Raw genomic sequence first — 24706 nt, 5'->3', positions numbered from 1 at the left:
CGACCAGCACCACAATTACAAGATAAAGAAATTAATAGCATGTCCTTGTGTGCCAGTGAACAAAATGACCGCTTTAGACATCGCAACATTATGCTGGACGCTGATACGTCACATGTGCTATTTGAACGTGCGTACGTCCGGGTGCCGTGGAGGGAAAACATTTACAGATTACTTTAAAGGTGGTAGAATTTGCCCAAATTTGCTTTTTGTGCTCATAAAAACTTTATTGTATCAAAACTGCACTATAAAACTACTTTGTTAGAACGAGGAAAAGAATACTACATACATTTCAATGGAAGCAAGAAACGGAAACGAAAAAAAATTTGGTACATTGCGAACTTCATTTATCAAGGTTCAACTGTAGTTCCTAAAGCAGGCAAAATCAGCAAGAGCAAAGTTGCTGAAAGAGTCACTGTGATAAAAAAACAGTGTTGCTTGTCAGTCTCTGCTGTGCCAAGTTTGCTGCCGCTTCTATGCTGCATGCAAGCTAAATCACAGGTCTGCAGGTATGCACGGTTTGTCACCATCAGCCTAATTTATGTCCGTGGTCAGGCAGATTCATGGATTCTGTGCCTGCAAATTTTTCCATCTCATTATGCCATCCAGTCGTTAGCAGTCCTCGGCTGTGTTTTTCTTGGTACCCTTTCTGCAATTCTTATGCCGCAGTGTCTCAGTGGCTATAGCGTTCTGCTGCTGAGCATGAAATCACAAGTTAAAATTTCCGGCCATGGCAGCCTCGTTTTGATGAGGGCGACATGCAGAAATGCTTGTGCACTTAGGTTCAGGTGCCCGTTAAAAAGCCCCAGGTGGTCAAAGTTAATCCGGAGCTCTCCACTGTGGCGTCCCATATAACCATTCAACTGAGCAGTTTTGGACCTCACGACTTTATGATTCCTGGCCTCCTGATGACTAAAAAGACTGGCTAGCATTTCAGCCCACATTATTCAATGTAGTACTTAACCACAGTAGGCAGTCAGTTAAACAAGGCCAATTTCTTTGAAATAGTTGTTGGGCAGTTTTGCCCTGATCTTGCAGTGTATTACAACTTTGGCTTACGAGATAATTATGGCTCATTTTATTGTTTAGAGGTGCTGTGCAGTTGTTTTCTTTCAGTGTAATTTCGAGGCTTTCAAAAGAATATTTGGGTATAAATGTTCCCATGGTCCATTGAAAAGTTTGAAATTGTGTTTTCTTGAGTGGATTCTGCTGCATCTCCTTGTTTTGTTTTGGGAGCTTGGTTCTTTAAAGAGTGCAATTATTTCAGGGCCGGCACAGCCCACGGTGGGCACCCAGACATCGGAGAGTGCGGGCAAGGCATCCCCCACGACGATCCTGCAGCTGGAGCGGGAAAAGAGCTTGCTGGAGCAGCAGGTCTCCGAGTTGGTGCGCAATGCAGAGAGCAAGAAAGCTGAGATTGCGACCCTGCGCATGGAGATCAAACATCTCAAGGTGAGCATCTCAATCTGCTCCTCGCTTCGCTGCGCTTACTCTCTCTACTGTTCGGGGTAATGGGGAGCAGGCAGGAGCACACATTGCCTTAAGCTTGTTTCACATGCAAGTGATATTGGCCCAAAAGCAGCACAAAAACAATTGTGGGAGTCCAAAATCTTTTTAGAGCGGCGTGTGCCTTTGCGATCAAGATTGAATCATTTGGAAAAAATTTAACTCGGAAAGGTTTGGGTGCGAGCTAGTTGGTACTGATCATACATATTTAAAACAGCGCCAAAAACACGGACAAGAAAGAACACAGGACGAGTGCTGTCCTGTGTTCTTTCTTGTCCGTGTTTTTGGCGCTGTTTTAAATATGTAAGAAAAAATTTGCTTTCAGCGACAGCGGCGACCAATGGAGCATTGTCCGTGAGCAGTGATGCGAAGAGTGTGTGACAGGGGCGGTGTCGATGTGCAGAGAAGCTCACGTGCTCCTGCTGGCGTTGCTTTTCTAGCAGATGACAACCATTGACAATCAAACTGATGAAAGCTTCCAGTTGCATGGTGCGAAACAGTCTGTGCGGGGTAGTGCTTTCATCATTTTTGCCTTTTTATGAGTGTTGGTGCCCATGTGGGTCAGGATATAGCGAACTAAACGGCAGTCCATGTTTCTTGTTTGCGGCACACGCAGCTGTTTCCATCTCTTTCACTGAGTGCATGCGTGCTCGTAGTTTGGTTTTGTGCTTCTTACGTTAAAACTCACCCCAGATCTACCAGAGTCATGAGGCTGCTGCCCTTCTGCTCACATGCCTTGAGAAGAAAAGGGGACAAGAGATTAGCTAAAAGGCGACGAAGGCTGGTCACCAGGCTGTTTGCCTCTTTGTGGCCCCAGAGAGCACCCTCAATGCCTGGCGGCACACAAGTATGAGAGCCACTGACAAACTTGTTGCACGCCAAATTTATATGCTGTACTTTCTGGCTACAGTTCTAGATGCCTGCAGTTGGGGGGAGGCTTTAAAACAGGAATTGAAAGCAAAGTAAACATGAATTACCACAGCGTATTTTTACACAGAAAAGTGAAGAACTAAAATCACTCCTGGAGATTAACGAAACCTACACCTCACACATGCTGAAACATAGATAAGTGAAGCTCCAGTGCTGCTTTTGGGCCCACTGCTCACAGGCGCATTCAGCAAGCGACATTCAACATTATTTGCGGATGTTGTGCATAGACGGTGCTTGTGAAATGAAGCCGCATCTGTGTGTTGCGATTCTGCTCAGCGACTGTGATGGCTGCTATGCAATCGCTTGCATGTGGAACCGGGTTTAAAGGGATACTAAAGAGATAAATTATTTTAGCTGTGTTAGTAAATTACCTTTCTACCAATACCCAAAAACCACTCTTAACATGTGAAGAGGCCTGTTGATAAAGCCAGAAATGAAGCAAAAACGAAAGAATGCAGTTTGGATTCGTACCAGATTGCAACACCCAAGCAATTCTTGGACAAATTTTTTTTGAATAAAAGGTGTGCATTAGAATTGTGCAAATACTGTATTGATTCATTGTGAGTTACCATTTTCACTTTAAAATCTTCTTGGGGCTGGTCGAAAATAGCTTTTTTTTTTTATGGGAAATTATGTTGTTTGACGAGTTCACTGTGCCCAAACACCGCCGAGACGTACTCTGCCGCTATTGTAACCACTGCAGTCACCACTGGGGTCGGGTGCGTGTGTGATGACCAGCGAAGTTTGAATAATCTGGCGAAGGCTAATTTCAGGATCAAACTAATGAAAGTTTGGTCCCATAGAAATGTGTAGGCGCTGGCCGGGACCTTTGGTCTGGATCGAATTAACCGAAAAATTGAATTAACCGGAGTCAAAACAGAAATCTACTGCGTTGCCAAACTAACAGAAATAAAGTTTTGATTGATTATTTTATCTGTTGAAACTGATTTTTAGTGGCATGCATATGTGCCTAGTAAGAAAAACTCTTAAGTCAGCTTCACTGCAAATCCTTGTTATGCGCTAAGCGTATGAACGCCGTGAAGGCAGTTTTGATTTCCTGCACTGTGCAGGCAATTTTTGGCCCAATTTTGTATAATAGGGTAATAAATGTAAACAGACATTGTGATTTACTGTTACTGCTGAAAAATATTCATAGGGCAGGCCAAAAATGAATGTTTTTGATGGGAGGTGACGTGTGTTCAACATATTTACTGTCCCCTAAGCTCCGCCAAGACATGCTGCCTCTAAAGAAGTTGCTATTGGGGTCATCATAGGGGTCACATGTGGGCATGTTGACTGGTCAAGTTCCAGTTATCAGGTTGCATCCAATTTTAGGATCGAAGTAATGAAAGTTTGGGCCCATAGAAATGCATAGGTGCCGATTGGGACCTCCAGTCGGGGTCAAATGAACTGAAATATCGAATTAACTTGTGTCAAATAAACGGAAGTCTACTGTACCGACATTGTCCTGCCTGATGCATTTTCACATAGGTGGTATTTGCTGGGGCATGTTAACTGTGCCCGTCGAAGTCTGTGTGTTGCATAGCAGTCACATCACTTGTGGGCAGCAGGAGAGCTCTGGGGGCAGCCGCCAGTTGGAGGCCCTCCAGCTGGAGAACTGCAGCCTGCGCGAACGGCTGGTCCAGCTGGGTGTAGAACCTGCTGAGGCCTCTGGCAAGCAGGACCCGTTGCAGAGGTCAGCCTCGGCGGGCAGCCTTGATGGTGCTCGAGAACAGGTAAGTGGTGCGGTGGCTTCTATGCACTACGAGAAACGCCTCTGTATTTAAGAAATGAGTACAGGGTTCCTTGTATTGTCATTCACGGTACTCCAAATACGATAGACCTCTCCCTGTTTGCAAACAGTGTGATGTCACTGCAAGTGGCCCTTCCATCTGCCGCACCTTCAGTGTGGGCGCTGGTTGGCAAACAAACATTCAACTGGCTCGTTTTCTGCATTAAAGTGCTGCTTGCCCATTTCAGTCATACCTTTCAGTTGATAGATTATGCTCTAATGAAATTTTTTTTTCTGGACACTGCGCATATGGTAAGGACATGCGCTCACTAATCATCGCGTCTCACCTGTACAGAAATGACAGGCTCTGAAGTTCTGCTTACGCCTGATCACTGCAGCTGGCCTTATTACATGCAACACGCATCTACATTTTTGTGAACGAGATGTATTGCTAATCGCGAAAAACACACATGCACACACTCACATACAAACAAACAAGCAAACAAACAAAATATTTCCCTATGTAAAGATGGGTCGATATTGTCGCTGTTTTTTTCCCTGCACACTTGGTCACGCCATAACAAATGTGGCACATTTCCATGGAAAAGCTGAAGCCGCTGTTCTTCATCGCACAGCCCATCACAGACCACCACGTGGTTCACTTCCGCAAGTAAAAAAGTCAGCATTGTCAGATATTCATCACACAGTTTGCCACACACCGATGTTCTCTGGTACGTAATAATGCTAACCTGAACACATCCAACTGCACCAAGCACTGCGCGACTGCACCACGCAGAGAGCCAGCGGAAGCTGTGTTTTGCCAGTCAGGACCACTGCACCTGCACCGGTGCAGATGGTCATTCCTTGGAATGGAACGGAATGGAAATTCCTTGAACTCTAATTTATCCAAAATTTAGCTTTCTTGAGCATATAGTTGCCGGGCTGTTTACAACAGAATATTGCAATATTTGGCAATCTTCAAAAGCAAGTTATCCAAAAAGTAAAAATTCAAGATTATTTTGCTGCGTCTAGGAAATAGATAAATATGTTCTAAAGCTACAGAGCAAGCCGCAATGCAGTAAATGCGGTAGTTTCTTCTAAATATGGTCACAACTGAGACACAGTTCGCAAAAACCATGTATCTCATCTTGTTGTTGAACATTTATTTCTGAATCACATTAATAAATTTTTTCATATTATATATAGTTGGAATCTGCAAGAATTAACCTTTTTTATGGTATATACGACAACTTTATGTCCTAAGTAGAAGAGCCATGGTTGCTCCAAAACCCGCCGTGGTTGCTCAGTGGCTATGGTGTTGGGCTGCTGAGCACGAGGTCGCGGGATCGAATCCCGGCCACGGCGGCTGCATTTCGATGGGGGCAGAATGCGAAAACACCCGTGTATTTAAATTTAGGTGCACGTTAAAGAACCCCAGGTGGTCCAAATTTCCGGAGTCCCCCACTACGGCGTGCCTCATAATCAGAACTGGTTTTGGCACGTAAAACCCTATAATTAAAAAAAAAAAAAATGGTTGCTCCAAAAGTACTGAAAACGGGGAGGCTCGTGCCGCCGGAGTGGAATCACTGCCTTAAGTTTTATTTTTTTTTTCAACTTATCAACCTGCAAAGGCACAAAGTCATTTGAAGCCAGGACCAAGTTTAGGCATGTCTTCATGCTCACCATATTTTCATGCCACCACTCACTACCCATGCTGGCTGAACTACCATACTTGCAGCTCTTGTAGACACTAGCACTAGAGTGCCCTCCAGTAGAATTTATCGGAAGCTCTGTAGTTGCAGTGTTACTACGATAGAAGCAGACCACTTATGGCAGACCACTTTGGCCACTTATGTGCAGGCCAAATCAGTGGATGGTGCCCTGTCGGACGACGCCTGCCCCAGTGGCAGCCGGCTGGACTGGGACAAGGCCAGCACCAGCAGCATGAGCGAAATGTCGGTCGCCTGCCTCCAGGACCGCATCATGCAGATGGAGGAGACCCACTACAGGTGCACACTGGCTTTGCTCTGTGTCGCATGCCTGTGCACAGAAGTTGCGAGATAAGAAATGGGCTGATTGTCTTTGTTTTGCCACGCCTTGGTTCGGACATGGCGCGATATAAATTTAAAAAGTCCGACTTGGCATTGAACCAACGATCATACTGGACATCGAGCATATCCACATTCGAGCCAAGAATTTTATCGCTGTGCCACGGCTGCTTTGCACTTGTGAATAAGTAATACAGTTGAACCTCATTATAACAGTCGGATCTGATATGAAAATAAGTTTGTTAATCCAATATTCGTTACAAGCATATACTTGCTGTTCACGAATGTTGGCGAGAAATGTTTTATATTTACTTCCTTATATACAATACTTCATTGTGTTGGTATTCATTATATTGAGGTTTGACTGTACTTGCATGGGTGTTAATGTGCCTTGGTTTTTTCCATCAAATCCTGTGCTTGCATTTGATGGATATGAGGGTTGCACTAGCCTCTTGCACAGCATGAACGAAGTCTTGTGCCAAGAAATGCATGTGAAATGCTCCATGTGGATAGTAAAGATCAGGCATAATGCCAGTGATGATAGGGTGTGGCTAGCAGAGCCTCATTTTTGTTCTAAAACCGATGCACGCATCGATTTTATCAGTTCTGGTTCCCCCAAAAGTGTGGGTTTGTGTTGGGTAAATGCTGTAATGTCTGTCAAGGTAGTAGCATTATACAGTACAGTGTTATACAGTAGTATTATAAAATGTATATGTTTCCTGGCTATGGCAGCATCATTTTGATGGTGTGTAATGCTAGAACCCTTCTGTACCAAGCTTTCGGTGTGTGTTGAAATCCTAGGTAGTCAGTCAATTCAGAGCGCTCTATTATCGCAATGTTCGTAGCCCTTGCTTAGGTTGATCGATCAATGAATCTAATTTTTCTTATCTGTGAAAGAAGAGAGAGGAATTGGAGGTAATAGCACTGGTACCAACACTTTGTTTAAAATGCAGCACCAATGAGGAGCTCCAGGCAACACTGCAGGAGCTGACTGACCTGCAGGACCAGTTGACCGACCTTCAACTGGAGAATGAGCGCTGCTGCGATGAGAAGGCCCTTCTGCTCGAGTCACTCTGCTCCCAGACGGAGAAGCTGGAAGAGTGCCGGTCGCACAATGACCACCTGCGTGCACTGCTCTTTGGCCATGGGTCTCCACCACCGCCGCAGGCCTCGTCGTCTTCATCCTCGTCGGCAGTGGCGCCACTAATTTCCAGGGAGCAGCACTATGTGGAGCTGCTCAAGGTCTGCTTACACACTTGTGTTCCCTTCAGTCAGGCACTGCTTGGCTAAATTCTCACATGTGCCAAACTTCTGTGCCACTAGGTACTCATTTTTCAAATTGGCTATGACGTGTCACAGTGGCTCAGTGTCTGTGGTCTACTGCTAAGCACAAGGTTGCTTTTATCAGCTTTTACCAGGGTTTAATTACCAGCTGTGGTGGCTCCATGCCGTGCGGAATGTACAGCCGTTCCGAGTGCTGTGGTTTAGGTGAATGTTAAAGAACTCCTGGCCATTGAACTCGGGCCACATCGCCCCACTATGGTCTCTCTAGTTCATAGCCTCTGTATCGCTTTATAATGTTAAGCTGGGTAATTTAATTTTTTTTTTCTTTTTGGTAATGAATGCAGGACTGGTTTTTCATAAAAGCAATGTCACTGCAGTACACCATAGTTTACAGGTTAAGCTGTACTGCTGGTCAATGCATGCTTCTTCCATTTTTCTAGCAGCCGTGGTTTGATGAGACGTTACTGTGCTCTTGAGCCTCACAGAAAGATCTTATGTGAGGGCCATTCTACATCGTAGCCACACTCGCAGAGAGCATGCAAAATGAATCTGCGATCCAAGTATTACAAACAGGGTTCATACACCTCCTTGAAATCCTTGAAAACCCCTAAATTTGGTAAAAGAGATTCAAGGCCCTTAAAACTTCTTGAAAATAAGTATGTTCCTTGAAATCCTTGAAAACTGGGGTTGGGTTCTGAAATTCAAAGTACCAAACTCTGCATTTGGGCTATGCGATCGACACTGTCTATTGGGAAACACTCCTAGATACAGTCGAATCTCAATAATTCGAACTCTAAGGGGCCCGAAAATATGTTCGAACAAGTTCGAATTATCGGAAGGGTATTTTTCAAGTATTTGAGCACCATTGAACTCAGCAAGTCCATAGAGAGTTGCGCCCACGCCGGCCAATCGCGATAACTTCGTCGTGTGCGCGGAGACCGTCGAAGGTGAGGGAGGTAGCAACTCCCGGTGGCAGTGGCTTCGGTGGCAGTGGCTTCGGTGGCTCCCCTCGTGCGCTGTCTCCTGCCGCCGCCGCTGGTACAGCCGGCTCGGCGCAGATTAGCCCGCTCCTTGAAGTTTCGTTTTCTGCCGTTATCGGGAAGCGAGCGTTTGCCGGTGTGGGGGTGCCGACACCGCCGGTCCAGCCGGCCCGACGAGAGCTTAGGCCGCTCCCTGAAGTTTTGTTTTCTGCTGTTATCGGGAAGCGAGCGTTTGCCGGCGTGGGCAGTTCGTTTGGCCGGACTGGGCCTCCGCCGCTGCATTAAGGGGTCTCTCCTAAGCTTTTGCTCTATGGCGGTGTCAGAGCAATGCCGGTCGGAGGCGCCGCCTCGTTATTTTGAGCAGCTGAGAGCATTGTCGGCCCGCGGTATGTTCGAATTAACCATCGCAAATGCTTTCGCGTTCGAATTACCGAGCGTTTTCGCCCATTGAAATACACATAACTTTGACGGGACCAGAGCGTCAGTTCGAATAAACCGGCAGTTCGAATTAAGCTTGTTCGACTTAACGAGATTCGGCTGTATTTTCTTTTGAGAGTGTTGGTAAACTATTGCAATGTGGTGTGGTCCACAGTCACCAACAACAGGCTTGTTTAAATCGCCATTGCCATCGATGAGCTAGACAAAGCCAGATTAAGTGATCAAGCCGTGCCATCACCTTGTTGTTTTGCTCTGAAAAAAAAAAAAAATGTAATTCACACTGCATCTTCGATGGCTTCTTCTTCAAGCCCTAGGCTCTAAAAATGCCTGTCGGAAAGTAAGTTTCTTCAGCCATTTGGCTTTAACATGATGAACATCTTTGGCTGAAGTCGGGCACTTCAAAGCATCATGCCAGAATGCGTTGACATTATTACAATGGAAATTCAACTTGGAAAAGCGACTTGAGGAACTTGATGCGCATGTCCAACTGAGTAGCTGCTTAGGTAAAAGAAATTGCAGCTAAGAAAAAAGTGATTTCACTATTTTTATGTATATGTGTATGAATAAGGTTTGTTTCCCCCCCTTGAATTCACTCCTTCAGCATCCTTGAAATCCTTGAATTGTGCTTGAATTTTGAGCCGAATGTTCTGTATGAACCCTGTGCGCAAAGCACACTCCAGAGAAGCACATTCCAGAAGAGTGCATTTCAGAAGACTACATTCTGAAGACTTGTTTTGCACATTTGTTTTTCTCATTTAGGATGAAGGCCAATTGTTGAATGTGACTGTTTTAGCTAGTACCTATTATCTATTAGTGAGGAGTGCTAAGAAATGATGCCACTCCCCCCCTTGGGCCACTTGCAGAAAGCGCATGAAGAGCAGACAGTGCTGCGTGGACAAGTGGAACAGCTGCAGGCATCGCTGGAGGTGGCCTCACGTGAAGCTCAGGACCACCAGCGAGATCTACAGGGCCTAGCTCACCGCGTCTCCCTGCTGCAGGCGGCACTCGAGGCAGCCCAGTCCGCCTCTTCCTCCTCGGGCCCACAGGGAGAGGGTGATAATGGCACACCCATTCTGGAGTGAGTGCATGCATGTGTGTCCACATGTGGATGTGTTCGTGTGCCACCCTAGTATGTCTCCGTTCATCTTTGAGACGAAAACAGGCACAGGAAAAGGGCAGCAGACGACGAATAACACAGGACTAGTGCCTCTTAAATGTGGCTATTTGTCATTTGCTGCTTTTCCCTTCGCAAGACGAATGCATTTTTTCTGTCTTCCTGTGTTTATTACTGGTTCTATCTCGACACCTTACTGAGCTTATGAAGCTAAAACCTTGTCATAGTACACAAATGATATTTAGAAATTAAGAACACTGTATGAAAAGGTATGACATGTCAATAAACCATTGAATGGTGCTTGTCATTTGCTTTCTATTTGTTTACATCAAACTTGAATGTAAGATATAATGATAGGACCAGAGTAATATGTATATTGAAGCAGGTCTTCCATTTGTAGATATTCATGCATTACTAATGAATGCCCAATTTTCAGCTTGCATAACATTTTTTTTAGCACAATTCTTGTGACGGCAGCTTGTCGAGATGCTTGGTACAGGTTTAATTAGGGGTAGTGTCTTATCTGCCATTAGCATATGACCACAGTGTCGAATAAATGCTTTTTTTTCGCTCTGGTTTTCATTCCGATTCACCAAAAACGGTTCAGTTCTGGTTCAACTCCAGAGCAAAAAATAACGGTTCAAACCAGTTTGAACCGGTCCATGTTTATTTGCATATCTAAAGGAATATTACAGGAAACATCACAAATTTATTTCGTACAAAAACTTGATGCTGCTGCTAAGCTGCACTGAAAGATTACTTGCATTCTTCAGGCTGCATCTAGTTGCAAAAGAATCATGAAATGCAACACCAGTACTAGAATGTATGTGAAGCAAAGCTTTCGTGATGGCGAGAGAGACAGGAGTATACAGCATTAACCGCTTATAACGCTTCCAAGTCATGCATTGCTCAAAATAAGACCCCCGCTAAATTTTGGAAACCTATTGGTAGAAACGCAACTTAATCCGATTGGTTGTTTCAGTGGAATCTCGTCGATACGATGTTCATGGGAACCGGAAAATAAAGCGTATCATCCAAAAATCGTATCATCCAACATATATCTAACCAAATCGTATTATCGGGAAAAGAAAAAGAAATGCATTATGCCAAAAAACGTATCATGCAAAATTGTATCAACGAGATTCCACTGTATTTACTTCTCGCATTTCACCGGGGTTTAAGAATTCCTACAGGCAGCGAGTGTCTGCTGTGTTCCCAAGCCGGGACCCTACCTCGAACACTGCATACTGAGAGCACATACAAGCGCCAGTCATCAGACGCAGACTAGTTTATCACACGGATCAGTTAACTATAAAGAGAAAGTGCACCCCAACTCAAAAGGAATTCTCATTTGTTTTTATCTCAAGTCACACTGACCAGGTAACGTAAAAGCCTTTAGCCTCGTTCTATCAGTGCACCATATCCATATTTACCTTCTGAAAGCACGATAGACATTACTGCCTGTATATTGTGGGATGCTATGTGATATACTGCAACTCGAGTCAGAGTGTGGAGTTGCCTATAAAAGTTGAAAACAGTCAAGTATTGTACCTGTAGAGGTGGAGCAACACCGCGAACAAGTGCTTGCACCTTTCAGAGGGCCGCTATGATTAAACACTTCCTTTTTTTCAACCTCCGGCTCGCTTGAAAGGCTCCTTGTCTTTAAAAAGAACTGATACGGCTCACTGCAGGCTGGACGTTTGCATGCACAGCGCAATGATTTCTGCGGTTTTGTTGCGGAAATCTTTGAGACCGATCAAACAAAGGTAATTGACAGCAAGGGCCCTTTCAGCTTCGGCGAAACACCTCGATTCACCTCGATTCTACACCTCAAACGAGAAACTTGAGCACAGCACCAAGCAAAAGAGCCGCCACGAACCTGGATGACGTAGCCACCTTTGTTTATTTTGACAGTGTTGCCAGCACAAGTAATGGATTATGGAGTTGCCAATAGTGCAATGTAGTCCATCCTTAGCCAATAAAAAATGAACTAAGCCCGAGCAGATGCCATTAAAATCCATGTGATCACAGTGAACTAATGTGGAAATTTTGAGGTGCCGTCTTTCGTTTTTGTGTCTCTTTAGGTTTAAACACCCTGCCTCCCTTCATAGTGGGAGTGGTATTTTTGGTATTGTAGCTTATTTTTCTCTTGATGTCTTGTTACACTTTCCTCTCTTGATGCCACAGCTTTGTTGACAGTGCCCCCTTTGTGAATTTCCTCTCTGGCAGTGGGGCAGCAGAGGCCACGCCCTCCCCTATCGGTTGTGTGGTGGATGGCAGCCAGCTGAGTCATCGTGCCAGGCAGCAGCAGGAAGAGGAAGAGGAGCGGAAGCGGGAGGAAGCTTTGCAGGAGCAGCTGGCTGTGGCTCAGCGGGAGGCCGCCCGTCTCTCGCAGCTGCTGGCAGAGGTGCAGGAGGAGACACAGGCCACCCATGCTCAGGTGGGCCTGCTCACTCACCTTTTATTTGAAAGTGGTACCTCTCATTAGCTACTTCCCTGAGTTTTCGTGGTTGGCGTAATGAGAGAGAGGAAGAGCCATGAGAGAGCGTAATGAGAGAGAGGAAGAGCCAGAGAAATAAGCACAGGTGGGGAGGAGGAGGAGGAGAGGGATGTATGTGATTGGTCGACTCAAGGCGGGGATTTTATACACTTAGCAGCAGGAGGTACTTCATGGCCCAAGGAACACATGAGAAACACAACAGGATAACTCGGAAGCTATCGCTGACTGACAATAATCTTCTATGGTTTCTGCCAATAGTTTATGACAGTGCATTGCCACTGTGCCACAATGCCTTTTCATAGAATATGAAAAAGCATTTGATTCAGTAGAGATACCAGCAGTCATAGAAGCATTGCGTAATCAAGGAGTACAGGAGGCATATGTGAATATCTTGGCAAATATCTACAAGGACTGCACAGCAACCTTGGTTCTCCCCAAGAAAAGTAGAAAGATACCTATCAAGAAAGGGGTCAGGCAAGGAGACACAATCTCTCCAATGCCTTTCACTGCATGCTTAGCAGAAGTATAAGAAGCAGAAGTGAAGATCAACGGCGAACATCTCGGCAACCTTCGGTTTGCATATGACATTGTCCTATTCAGCAACAATGGGTACGAATTACAGCAAATGATTGAGGACCTTAACCGAGAAAGTGTAAGAGTGGGGTTGAACATGAATATGCAGAAGACAAAAATAATGTTAAATAGCCTGGCAAGGGAACAAGAATTCAGGATCGCCAGTCAGCCTCTAGAGTCTGTAAAGGAGTATGTTTATCTAGGTCAATTACTCGCAGGGGACCCTGATCATGAGAAAGACATTTATAGAAGAATAAAATTGGGTTGGAGTGCATACGGCAGGCATTGCCAAATCCTTACTGGGAGCTTATCACTGTTGTTGAAAAGAAAAGTGTACCATCATTACATTGTACTGGTGCTAACATATTGGGCAGAAACTTGGAGATTGACAAAGAAGCTCGAGAACAAGTTAAGGACCGCACAAAGAGCAATTGAACGAGAAATGTTGGGCCTAACGTTAAGAGACAGGAAGAGAGCGGTGTGGAGCAGAGAACAAACGGGGATAGCTGATATTCTAGTTGACATTAAGCGGAAGAAATGGAGCTGGGCAGGCCATGTAATGCGTAGGAAGGATAACCGGTGGACCATTAGAGTTACAGAATGGATACCAAGAGAAGGGAAGCGCTGTCGAGGACGGCAGAAAACTAGGCGGGGTGATGAAGTTAGGAAATTTGCAGGTGCAAGTTGGAATCAGCTAGCGCAAGACAGGGGTAATTGGAGATCACAGGGAGAGGCCTTCGTCCTGCAGTGGACATAAATATGGGCTGCTGCTGATAATGATGATGATTGCCACTGTGGCAGGAGCACTGTTGCTTTTATTTTCCTTGTTCATTCATTTCCACATTTCCTTCTCTGCATTGCCTTTCTTGCTTTCCCCTCTGCTGCTGCTGCTGCTACTGCTGCTCTTTGTTGAGAAGTGTGCTCTCTGCCTCATTTGTTTGTGGGATTTTCTGGCAGCCACATTACGACTGGTATTTCATCCCACGCAGCTGCTCTATAAGTGGAATGCATATACATTGAGTTCTATGGGAGGGCAAATGGGAGTCGGAAAACTCCATATTATATCCAGTCCTTCACTGTAAGTGTTTATGCTTACAGTTATGCTATAACTGTAATGATCTCAGCAATGTGCATTCTGCCACATTATTATGGTTGCACACTAGCATTGCCTTGGTGTGAATCACTCCAAAGTTATTCGCCCAGTGGGTTCACAAGGTTCTGTGGCCACAGTAGATCTCCTCTTAAACGTTTCCTTGTTTCTTGTCCTGAGCACAGGTTTCTGCGCTGGAGCAACGTGTGGAGCAGCTGGAAGCAGAAAAAGCACAACTGAGTGAGGAGGCAGAAGCCCGTTGTCAGCGACTGCTCGAGGAGAAGCGGCAACTACGCGCCTCCCTCGCTGAGATGAGCAACAGCCTCGCTGACAACTCGGCCCTGCTGGGAGCTGCACGTCGGGACCTCGATGATCTGCACTCGCAGCACCTGCTTGAGGCAGGTCTTTATGCTACCCTTTTATAACGGGAACAAGTTCCTATCGTATCAAGCATGCCGTTTTTAATCTTTGGCAGATGACGTGGAACTATTTCTGTGTTCGTTTCCTGCTTTCGAAAGGTGAATACATATGACAGGGTAACTGTGCAGTCCTGCCAGAATGAAACAAGAACACGAAAAAGTTAACTAAAAAACTAAACCTCTCTTTCCAAATTCGCCACTGTGTATGACACTGGCGTGATCAATTCACAAAGGCTTGATTTTGGAGCCAGAGGTACTTAGCACCTGGCTACAACTTGATCATAGTCTCATTTTAAAGTAATCAGGCGGAAGAGATGGTGTTCTTTATTTCTTCCTGTTTGCATTTCATTCTGGTGTAATAGTGCCTAACTCGGCACCTGTAGACATGTAGAATTGACTGGAGATGGTGTCTGTCACGCTGTCAAAGAATCACATCGCTGACAGTGTGACAGAGCTCACCAAGGCAGGATGCCACCATGTTTGCAGCAGTGTGCTATGTTTAAAAAATTTGATGGATTTTAAAACAGTGTCATTTTGGGGCCAAACTTGTGAGGCATAGTTGGCGTACAGTGGCAGGAGAGGTGCATATTGCATTATAGTTAGGTCCTCCTTCTTGTCACGGTTTGCAGAAAGAGGACTGGAAGCGCTTTGAGGCTGACCTGCTGACCACTGTACGAGTGGCCAATGACTTCAAGACTGAGGCCCAGCAGGAGGTGGAGCGGCTCCAGTGCGACAACCAGCAGCTGCAGGAGAAGCTCGAGGCTTTGGAGGCCCAGTTGGCCAAACTCAAGGTGTGCACCTCCCGACACAAGGAAGTTTCTGCTGACTGACATTTCGTGGTCTCGCCTGTTTTCCAAGTAGAAGCTTCACCTTGGGCCCAGCTCCAAATTCCCGATTCAAATATAGTATTCATTTAAATCTCGTTTAGAGGTGGCTGCGTCTAATAACACCTGTCAGATGAGCAAATGTAGTGACACTTCGAGTGAGTGCACTTTGTCTCGCTTAGTGTCACTTTAGTGGCGTGGTGCTAGATGGCAAAACGAGGTGTCATTCAGGATTGATGACAGTGACAATCTATGAAGCCATAGGGGCTAATACGATTCTCGACATTTTCAGTTTTAACAACTGTTACTGTTTTATTACGAAAAGAATGCTTTTTGACAAGAAAGAACCTTTGCAATCAAAAATAAAAATACTGTAATCCCATTAACACGTCTATTTGTTTTGAGTCTATGCAAGCAAAGAACATATCCGAAATCCACAGGGGGAATGAAAATGACGGAATTCGCTGTAAATGAATGTTTCAAGCTTGTTTTGGCTTCACTGCTGTTGCAAAGACCCTCATAACATTTGAAATCATGAAAAAGTGGTCTTAGAATTAGTGCTGACTCTGCTGTGAGCATTTATTGATTTATTCTTTAAGCACTCTATTGAGGCCGCACACTTTAGCACAGCAAAGTGAGTTCGTCGAACATACTCGCTGGCGAGTGCACTCGATAGCAAGTGTCGCTAAACTTTGCCGTGTGACAGCCTGTGAATGACACTAATGATGAAGTGCGCTGGCTCAAAGTGTCACTAAATTAGTATGTCTGACAGCGAAAGATCCAACATGACGGCCTCCAAAATTGGGCAGCGTGGTTCGGAACGAGCGATTTAGTCCGGAAAATTGAACTTTGGGGCCTAAATTCGTCCGAAAAATCGGCCGCGAGAATGCATTAGCTCTATGGGAACCCTGACGGTGCATTTATGAAGTCTGTAATATCCAACAAGTCCGAATTTTTGGAGTCAGAAAAATTCATTGGCACTGTATTAATCCTTGATGCAATTATCTTACCAGTAACTGATATCTGTTGCGTGTTTGCAGTGTTGCATGTGTGTGAAACATTGCTGCCGGTGTTCATGAGCAAGAAGAATCAGAGAAACCAAGGGTCTCAATTTCTAGTAACAAATAACGAAGCCAAGCATAGGGGATATAAACCTCTTTGCTTGAACTGTAGAATTGATTATAGGTCATCAGACAGTAAAGCCAGGGATAAGCACTGCAGAAATCAGCAGATTTTTATTGAACTGTAGAATTTTAATACGGACAATCATTTTCTTTATTGAACTGCTGATTTTCATCTGTGAATAATTATGCAGTTCAGTATAAGAAAAAAAAAAAGCATTTGATTTCTCCTATGCTTTCACTGACTTCATTGTTGGCTCCGTGTGGCTGCCTGTGCCTTCTATGACATAGTGGATAAGTGGTATGGTCACTCTTCAGACTGTTTGCTATTTCTATCCTCAGAGCAAGCAGGAGCTGTCGCCCAAGGCCCACTCTTTATCAGGTGATGGTCTCATCGATGGTGGAGGAGGCCAGGAGGGGGCACCACTGAGCACACCACCTCGTAGTAGCAGTGCCGGAAGCAGCCGGCCACTGTCCAAATGGAGTGACCTGCGCTGCTGGCAGTAGCAGCAGCAACAGTGCCCAACACTCAGTTCGCAGCTTGATTGAGTCTATTGAGAATGCCACAAAGCAGGCAAAAGGTAAGCAGACCCTTGAAAATGGCGCACTCAACTCTAAATCATATGCTTGCTACAGTGTGCAGCCGCTGTCAGACTTAACACGAACATTAAGAAACATCTGTTGCAGCTTAACTTTAACAAATGCAAGCTTGTCACACGCCCTAATATAATGCGAGGCACATTCTGAGGCTAGAAATTCTAAAAAAAAAGACATTTTATATTCATGCAAATATGGTATTAGCAATGGAACATCACTTCAAGGTCAAAAATTGCTTTTGAATTTCTTTTACATCAAAACTGTGGCAGCAAATGAATCATTACATGGCAGTCTGGCTTTCGGAGCCTTTTTATGGACATTATTCATCCTGTCTAATTTTTGCAGTTTTCTTTCTTTCGTTATTGGTCTGATTACTGGCTTACAGCTCAACACTTTTGGAGTGGTGCAGTGCATATGAATAAAGTTCAAGTTGAAAGCAGTGAAGATAAAGCAATGCAAAGTTACAAAGGAGGATGTGGTGGCATACAAGTAAGGCAAGCCATGCATAGCTTCAAAGCGCGAACATAAAAGAGCACATTCCATTCGCTTGAAATGAATGTAGAAAGCAGAATTATCTTTGTTGGTTAGACTGTTAACCCAATAGCTGTTTTTAGCAGCCAGTCAGCATGTGCAAGTTGATGGTAGCATTATGAAGGGTATTCAATAGATATTTCAACTTATCAAAATTCTTGCTGGCTGAAGGGCATGAAAGTTGGCAAATTTATTGCTCTTTCTTTTAAAGCTTCCACTGAGAAATTGTGAAACTGAAATTTGATATTGTTTGTGTGTCAGCTATTGAAATATATCAAGCTTGTGAATAAAAGGTCATTCGCTGCGATGGGAGCTTTAAATGGTGCCTACAGTCAACGACAGATTTTTCGGACTCCCTAGGGGCCGCGGGAATGTCAGAAATATCGGGCAGTCCGAAAAAATGAATGCATGGTTTTACTGCCTCCAATGCCTCAAATCATCACGAGCACGTCCGAAAAAGCTCTAAAGGCCTGCCAGTGTTAGGCGTATCGATGCTCGTACGTGATAGGAGATAGCGGTTGCACGTGTGTATAATTAAGGAAAACATACAGTGTCCCTTGACAATTGCTCCTTCTTACTTATGTTATACTTCACCGTGCAACACTGCTGTATTGAGGCGAAGCTGACTTTCGGGAACCGGCATTATATGACATGCCGTGTTTTCCGAGCTTCGAAGCCATTGGCGAGGAATAAAAGGCGGAGTAGGCGCCATTGCTGACAGCGGCGAATGGTTTCAATGAAAAACATGGCACCGAACAGCAAGAAACTTGGTAGCGAATGTTGAAGTAGCTAGGCCTAGCATTGCCGCAGTGGTGGCTACGGCTGCCCAGCGGATCTGCATGTGAGAGCGCCGGTTGAGGCGGCGAGATAACCAAAATGGCGGCAGGTGGTGGCTTCGATTAATGCCATTTCGGACTTGCAGTCATGGCAAAAAGTCCGGAAAATCGGACAGCGAAGGTTTTTTGCGTCCAAAATTTTAGACGTTCTTGACTCTTGGGGGTACGTGGTAGTGCCGTGAAGGCGTCCAAATTATCGGACATTTCCAAAAAATCGGCTGTCTGAAAAATCGGTCGTTGGCTTAATTGGGGTCCTTTAGCTTCGAGTAAAACTTTTGGTTGGCTTGTAGTAATTCAGCAATTTCGTAACGTGCTTATACTCTGTAAAAAGTCTTGTGCTAGAGAAAGCAGAAAGATAGCAGCCTTTGATGTCACTTGACTTCTTGCTTTTTTTCATAGGTTTTGAGCAAGCTTTTGACATTTCATATCTTATCTGGCGCTTCACTTTTCCTGCAATTATTCAGCAAAGCTTGATTTTAGTCAAGCTGATATTTTGCTGTTTGATCTGCATTAGTGAAAGTACTAAGAAAAATGGCACAATCTGGTATTTTGGTAACTGGCAGCGAGGCTGCTGTTAGAATGGCTTTTGCCTTCATGCTTGAAGTTTACTGGGTCTTATTCTCTGGAAATAAGTGGAATGATATGATGCTGTTATGAGACCTTACTGAAACTGCATCTATCACTGAATGATATCTTTTCTGACATTGCTCCCAGAACCTTGCCTAGGCTGAGGCACAAAGTGGTAACTTTATCCCTAATGCCCTCCATTTGCACTCAATTCCTCCTGCACATTGTAGGTCCAAGTAGCAGGAGTTCCTCCACCAGCAGTCTCAACAGTCTGGCCTCTGATTCGAGGTCAGCAGTTGCAGCAGCAAATGCACTGCTTCTGGGAAATGCTGGCGACATCTTGGCTAAGGTGAGGAATTGCTACATTATGTGACCAGGAATGTCTTGTACTAATTCACTCGTTGCTGTAACCTTGAGAGTGCACAAAGCACTCACCGTACCACAAGGTCTGCCATGTTTGTGGCATGCCTTGTGGGTTGTAATCACATTAGTATTAGCTGGCTGAATCTGCAGCAGTGGCTATGGCGTTCTGCTGCCAAGCACGGGTTCGATACCTGTTCATTGTGGCTAAACTTGAATGGGGACGAAATGCTTGTGTACTTATGTAGATTTAAGTGCACACTAAAAACTGCCAAGTGCTGATTCAGGACATTAAACCTAATAATTTAATTTGCTGGGTGGGCCCAACACACTTTGTTACATTGGCAAATTCGCTGCACATCATTCATTGCTTCGTGGAGACGCAGTTCTGAGAAAGCTGCAAGCAACTTTACCTACCTAAAATAAACTTCTGCGGTGGCTGTTTATATCAGAAATGGGCATAAAATTATAGCTGTCCCAATTAATAGTACCTCAAACAATTCACCCTCAGGCATATCACAAAACAGTACCGGAGCTCCTTGCAAGTTTATACGGACAGCATTCTATCATAGTCTGCATCAACTGCAGCAGTCATTATCTTATTTCATCGTAGCATTCGAAGAAACTGGCTAGGTTGCAAGTTTGCTTCATCAGCTGTTGGGATAGTGGCAATTTTTACAACCTGTCAGGCCCATTTCTTTCAAGTATTGCCAAGTCTGGGCCATACTTTGCGACTTGAAATGCTGTTTCAATGCAAATACAGTTAAACCTCGATATAACGAAGTCGGTAAAATTGGCAATTTGCTTTGTTATATAGAAATTTTGTTGTATTGAAATTTGACCTTTTATGCAAACTTTTATGCCGTGATCGTCGGCGCCGACGACAAAAATGTGCCTGAAGTGTCCATATGATTGCTATCCAATAAAAGTAGGAGACACACTGTTCGATTCGACGTCCGATACGGCATCCGATACAATCGCACCCGCTGAACGCCATATCGGACGCCGAATCATGCCGTCTCTCTCCTACTTCACAGCAGCAAGTTCAGGGTGCGTTTATTACGCGCGAGAAAAAAAAATCAAAATTTGATGATTAAGTGAGGGGTGCATTCATTATGCGAGTGCGTTCATTACGCGAGTAAATACGGTAATTGCATTAAAAACATATTTTCTGTCACTGGAGGTTGCTGAACCTCACACTCTTGCTGGGAAAGAAAGCCACTGTGTTCTCTACTACCAGTGGATCCCTGAGCATGTTGGGTGCATAGGAATAATCTTGCAGATGCAACAGCATATATTATTGTGTACATTAACCCAGGTGCTTAAGAGGAAGCTTTAGCTCGAGGGCTTGTAGCTAAATTTCATTTCATTTCATTTATTTACCCTAAGGGCCCAGAATCGGGCATTACATAGGGGGGGGATAACAACAAGAAACTTCAAAACTGGGTTATAAGCATGAACAACAAAACGCAAATTAAGAACACAAATCATCACAACATTAAGGAGATACAGTGCATCTAGTAGTGGCATGAAGTAATTGTTATATAATGCAATAATACAAGACAGAGCTACAACACTTTTAGAATAATACAGCAAATGTAGGACAGAGTTCAAAGGTAGTAAGGCGTGCAAGCAGGATAATATGGTTGTGTAGAAATGATCAGCTGGTATGCCAGGTTTTCTCATTAAGGTAGGTTAGTAAAGCTGATTGAAAAGAAGATGATTCCTTAATGTTGGCGATGGATTGCGGAAGGGCGTTCCAGTCATTTATTGATAAAACTAGAGGTGAGTGTAAATGTTTCTTAGTCCGAGAAAATGGAGGGTAGACATTGAGGTCGTGGTCAATACGCGCGGAGATGTGGGCTGCTGGATGAATGAATTTGCGTGAAAAGGCACTGTCACTGTGATAAATACTATGAAAAAAGGATAATCTCGAATACTTTCTCCGTATCACGAGCGGTAAAATGCCAAGTGTTCTTTTTATGGATGACACACTGTGATAACTAGAATACGAGGACGAGATGAATCTAGCGGATTTACTTTGAATGGATTCCAGCATTTCGCTAAGGTAAGCTTGATGGGGATGCCATATGTTGGACGCGTACTCTAATGATGGTTTAATTAGTGAATTAAATGCCTGAAGTTTAGTGCCTGAATTAGCAAGGCGTAGGCGACGTGTTAGAACGCCAAGCTTTCTAAATGCTTTGCTAGTGATTAATTCTACATGATCATTCCATTTTAGATTGTAATTGAACAGGACTCCTAAGTATTTAATCGATGAAATTGATTCTACTGCAGAATTGTTAATTAGGTATTCGTTAGGCAATAAATTGAGACTGGGACCAAATTTAACGTGTTTAGTTTTCTCAATGTTAATTTCCATCTGCCATTTACTGCACCATTTTGAAAGAGTGTAAGTCAGATTGCAGGGTCAATGTGTCATTCTGGTTTGTTATTTCTTTATATATTACGCAGTCGTCTGCAAAAAGACGTATGGAACACTGCATGTTGGTCGCTATATCATTTATGTAGATTAAAAATAATAACGGTCCCTAAAACTGATCCTTGTGGGACTCCCGACTTGACATGCGTGTGGTTAGATACGTACTCATCGATTTTAACACTCTGAAGTCTGTTACTAAGAAAACCCTTAATCCACATAAAAGGTTTTGTCATCTAGCTGTAGGCTACGTAGTTTTGTGAGTAGACGTTGGAACAGAGAAATAGTCTTTCTCAATATCCACTGCACCAAATTTGATTACATTTGTTGCATTTAAAAGAAAGAAGGGAAAGTTTAGGGACTGTTGGGAGCAAAATTTTGATTTAGGCCTGCAATTTTTGGTAAACATTGTTGATAATTGCAAATTTTCAGAAAACGGGACTATCAAGTTTACAAACCTGTCACTCAGCAATGAAAAACGCTGTTACAATTCTGTAAACTACATCTAATAATGCATACAAACCGTACAAAATTGATGCATTATAAATTGCTCTCCAATACACTACTAATAAGTGAATAGGACTTTTGCAAAGCCCTCGTAAACATTGCAACAAATTCATGGAAGAAATAAATTGATATATCATATTTGTCTGCTTTAGATGCTCTAATCGATGCAGTTTACAGAACTGCGATATCCGTTATTGGTGCAGAGTTACAGATTTACAAACTTCGTGCTTCTAATTTTTTTAAGCTTACCAATTTTTTTTTGCAATCTTTGTAAAACAATCCAGGGCCTAATCAAAATTCTTTCTACAGTCACTAGGAGTGAAATTCTCTCTCTAATACAACAAATTGATTTCAAATCAGTCTAGGAGTTGTTTCATAAAGGTGTTTCTGCGTTGTAAATGTATTCGAATCAGTGGTATTGGAGTTGACCCTGAGCTAAAGCTGCCTCTTAAAGGGACGCTGAAGAGGTTTTAGAATTGGTATATTTACAGTGGTTTGGAAGGCTGTCACAGTGTAATTCAGCTCCTGAAGTTATTTTCTCGATTTTGTGCGTAGCAGAGCTGCAGTCGTCGGGCAAATTTTCTTCAAAGCTCTGCCCCCCTCGTACGCCAAGCGTAGTGGTGAAAAACCAGGCACGAGGATGACGTTGACAGAGAGCACTTCTATTCAAATCACGCACCTCACCAATACCCACGATGACGTCACGATCGTCTTCGTTATCAGAGCCTGTTAACCTACCCGAGCAGATGCTGCTAGTCTTTTTTGCTAAATTAAAGCGACTTGCGGTGACTTGTGGCTTGTTAGAACTATGATTTTCGTATTCAAGGGGTGAGAAACTATATTAATTTAATGAAAGCTCCCTTGTTTTAAAAATGCTTCAGCTTTCCTTTTAAGAGGAAGCTTTAGCTTGGGCACTCCTATCTAAATATGTGGGAATGGAGAAATCTTTTTTTTTTTTCTTGGCAATCACAACACAAAATTTGATTAGGTTTGTTGTAATTAAAAATAGTTTAAAATGTAGTGACTGTTGGAAATGTATTTTTTGTTTCTTTATTGTAAATTGCTGAAAATTACAACATTAAAAAAAACGAAACTATTTATTTTACGACCCTCTATGTTGGCAATAAAAACGATATCATAAATCTTTTAGCTGCACATATTAATTTATCTAAAACACACAAAATCCATGTTTCTACACCACTCTGAAATATACCGTTAACTTGTGACTAGCACCTTAGCAAAATCATCGTAAAGCATGTAACAATTTCACGTAAGCTGTAAATTCATAGGTCAAATTTGTCCGCTTTAGAAGCTCAACAGATGCAGTATACAGAACCGCAATATAGGTAGTAGAACCCCATTGGTACGACTTTCAAGCGACCCACAAAAGAAAACCATAACAGCTGGGAAAACATAACAGTTAGGGAGGCCGCAAATTGCCACAGCAACATCAGAAACAGCTTTGAATGGCTGCCGGTGCAGTTATCGGACATCTAGGCGCATATACTGCGACCAGGGACAGTGCGTCAATAATTAAGGGATACGTATAATGTTCCATTGGAATATTTTGCATATGCATCACTGCATAACATGGCTCTATTGCGGCGAAGTCAACCAAAGAAAACAGGGGATTATGTACTCTTGCTGGCTTCAAAATAAATGTAGCCCTGTGCTCGGTTCTCGGTAGGCCTCAACCGGTGTGCACTGCTTCAGAGGCTTCGCCAAGACTTCATCAACTGCTCTGTGCATGTTTTCTCCAGATATGCTTGTGCAAGCTGGGTTGCTTATTGCAAACTTTGGTAGCTTGTTGCAACATATCGGTCACTTACTGCAACGTTTACATTTATTGTCTTCATAGCAACGTGAGAGAGCAAATTTCTCTCTGCACCGCTAAATTTACATGACTGCCGCATTCAAACGCAGCGTAAGATGCGGGAACATTACAGACTGACGACTTATCAAAGGGGAACATATTACATGGTAGTCGATGGGATTTAGGTCGGGAGCACGAAAATGTGATGCAGCATTTGGGAAAACGCAAGAGCAAGAAACGTATTAACGGGGTTCCACTGTAGTTGTTTTTGGTGCAGAGTTAGATTTGTAAACTTTGTGCTTCAATTTTTTTTTAAACCTACTAGTTTTTGGCAATTTTCGTATAAACTTCCAGGCCCTAAATAAAGTTCTTCCTACAGTCACTAGAATATAACTTTTTCTCTGAAATGCAACAAGTTTCATTCAGATGGTCCAGCGGTTGTCTTGTAAAAGCGGATCTGCATTTTACATGTATTTGAGTAGGCAAATTGGAGCTGGCC

The 24706-nt window shown here is 43.7% G+C and overlaps 1 protein-coding gene across 1 annotated transcript in view; it reads left to right on the top strand.

Annotated features, from left to right (window-relative positions):
- Positions 1-24706, top strand: part of LOC119446771 (cytospin-A-like) — an 81026-nt gene that overhangs the window by 37556 nt on the left and 18764 nt on the right. Inside the window, 11 exon segments of the mRNA XM_049664373.1 lie at positions 1265-1449; positions 4002-4169; positions 6026-6174; positions 7167-7455; positions 9779-9993; positions 12259-12469; positions 14378-14590; positions 15241-15402; positions 16899-17054; positions 17056-17137; positions 19318-19436. Of these exon segments, the coding sequence (XP_049520330.1) occupies positions 1265-1449; positions 4002-4169; positions 6026-6174; positions 7167-7455; positions 9779-9993; positions 12259-12469; positions 14378-14590; positions 15241-15402; positions 16899-17054; positions 17056-17137; positions 19318-19436 (1949 nt within the window).

Source organism: Dermacentor silvarum, chromosome 3 (assembly GCF_013339745.2).
Source record: "Dermacentor silvarum isolate Dsil-2018 chromosome 3, BIME_Dsil_1.4, whole genome shotgun sequence".
In the NCBI taxonomy this organism is placed as follows: domain Eukaryota; kingdom Metazoa; phylum Arthropoda; class Arachnida; order Ixodida; family Ixodidae; genus Dermacentor; species Dermacentor silvarum.
Note: the sequence above shows the minus strand (reverse complement) of the source record. Positions and strands in the feature narration are given on the sequence as shown.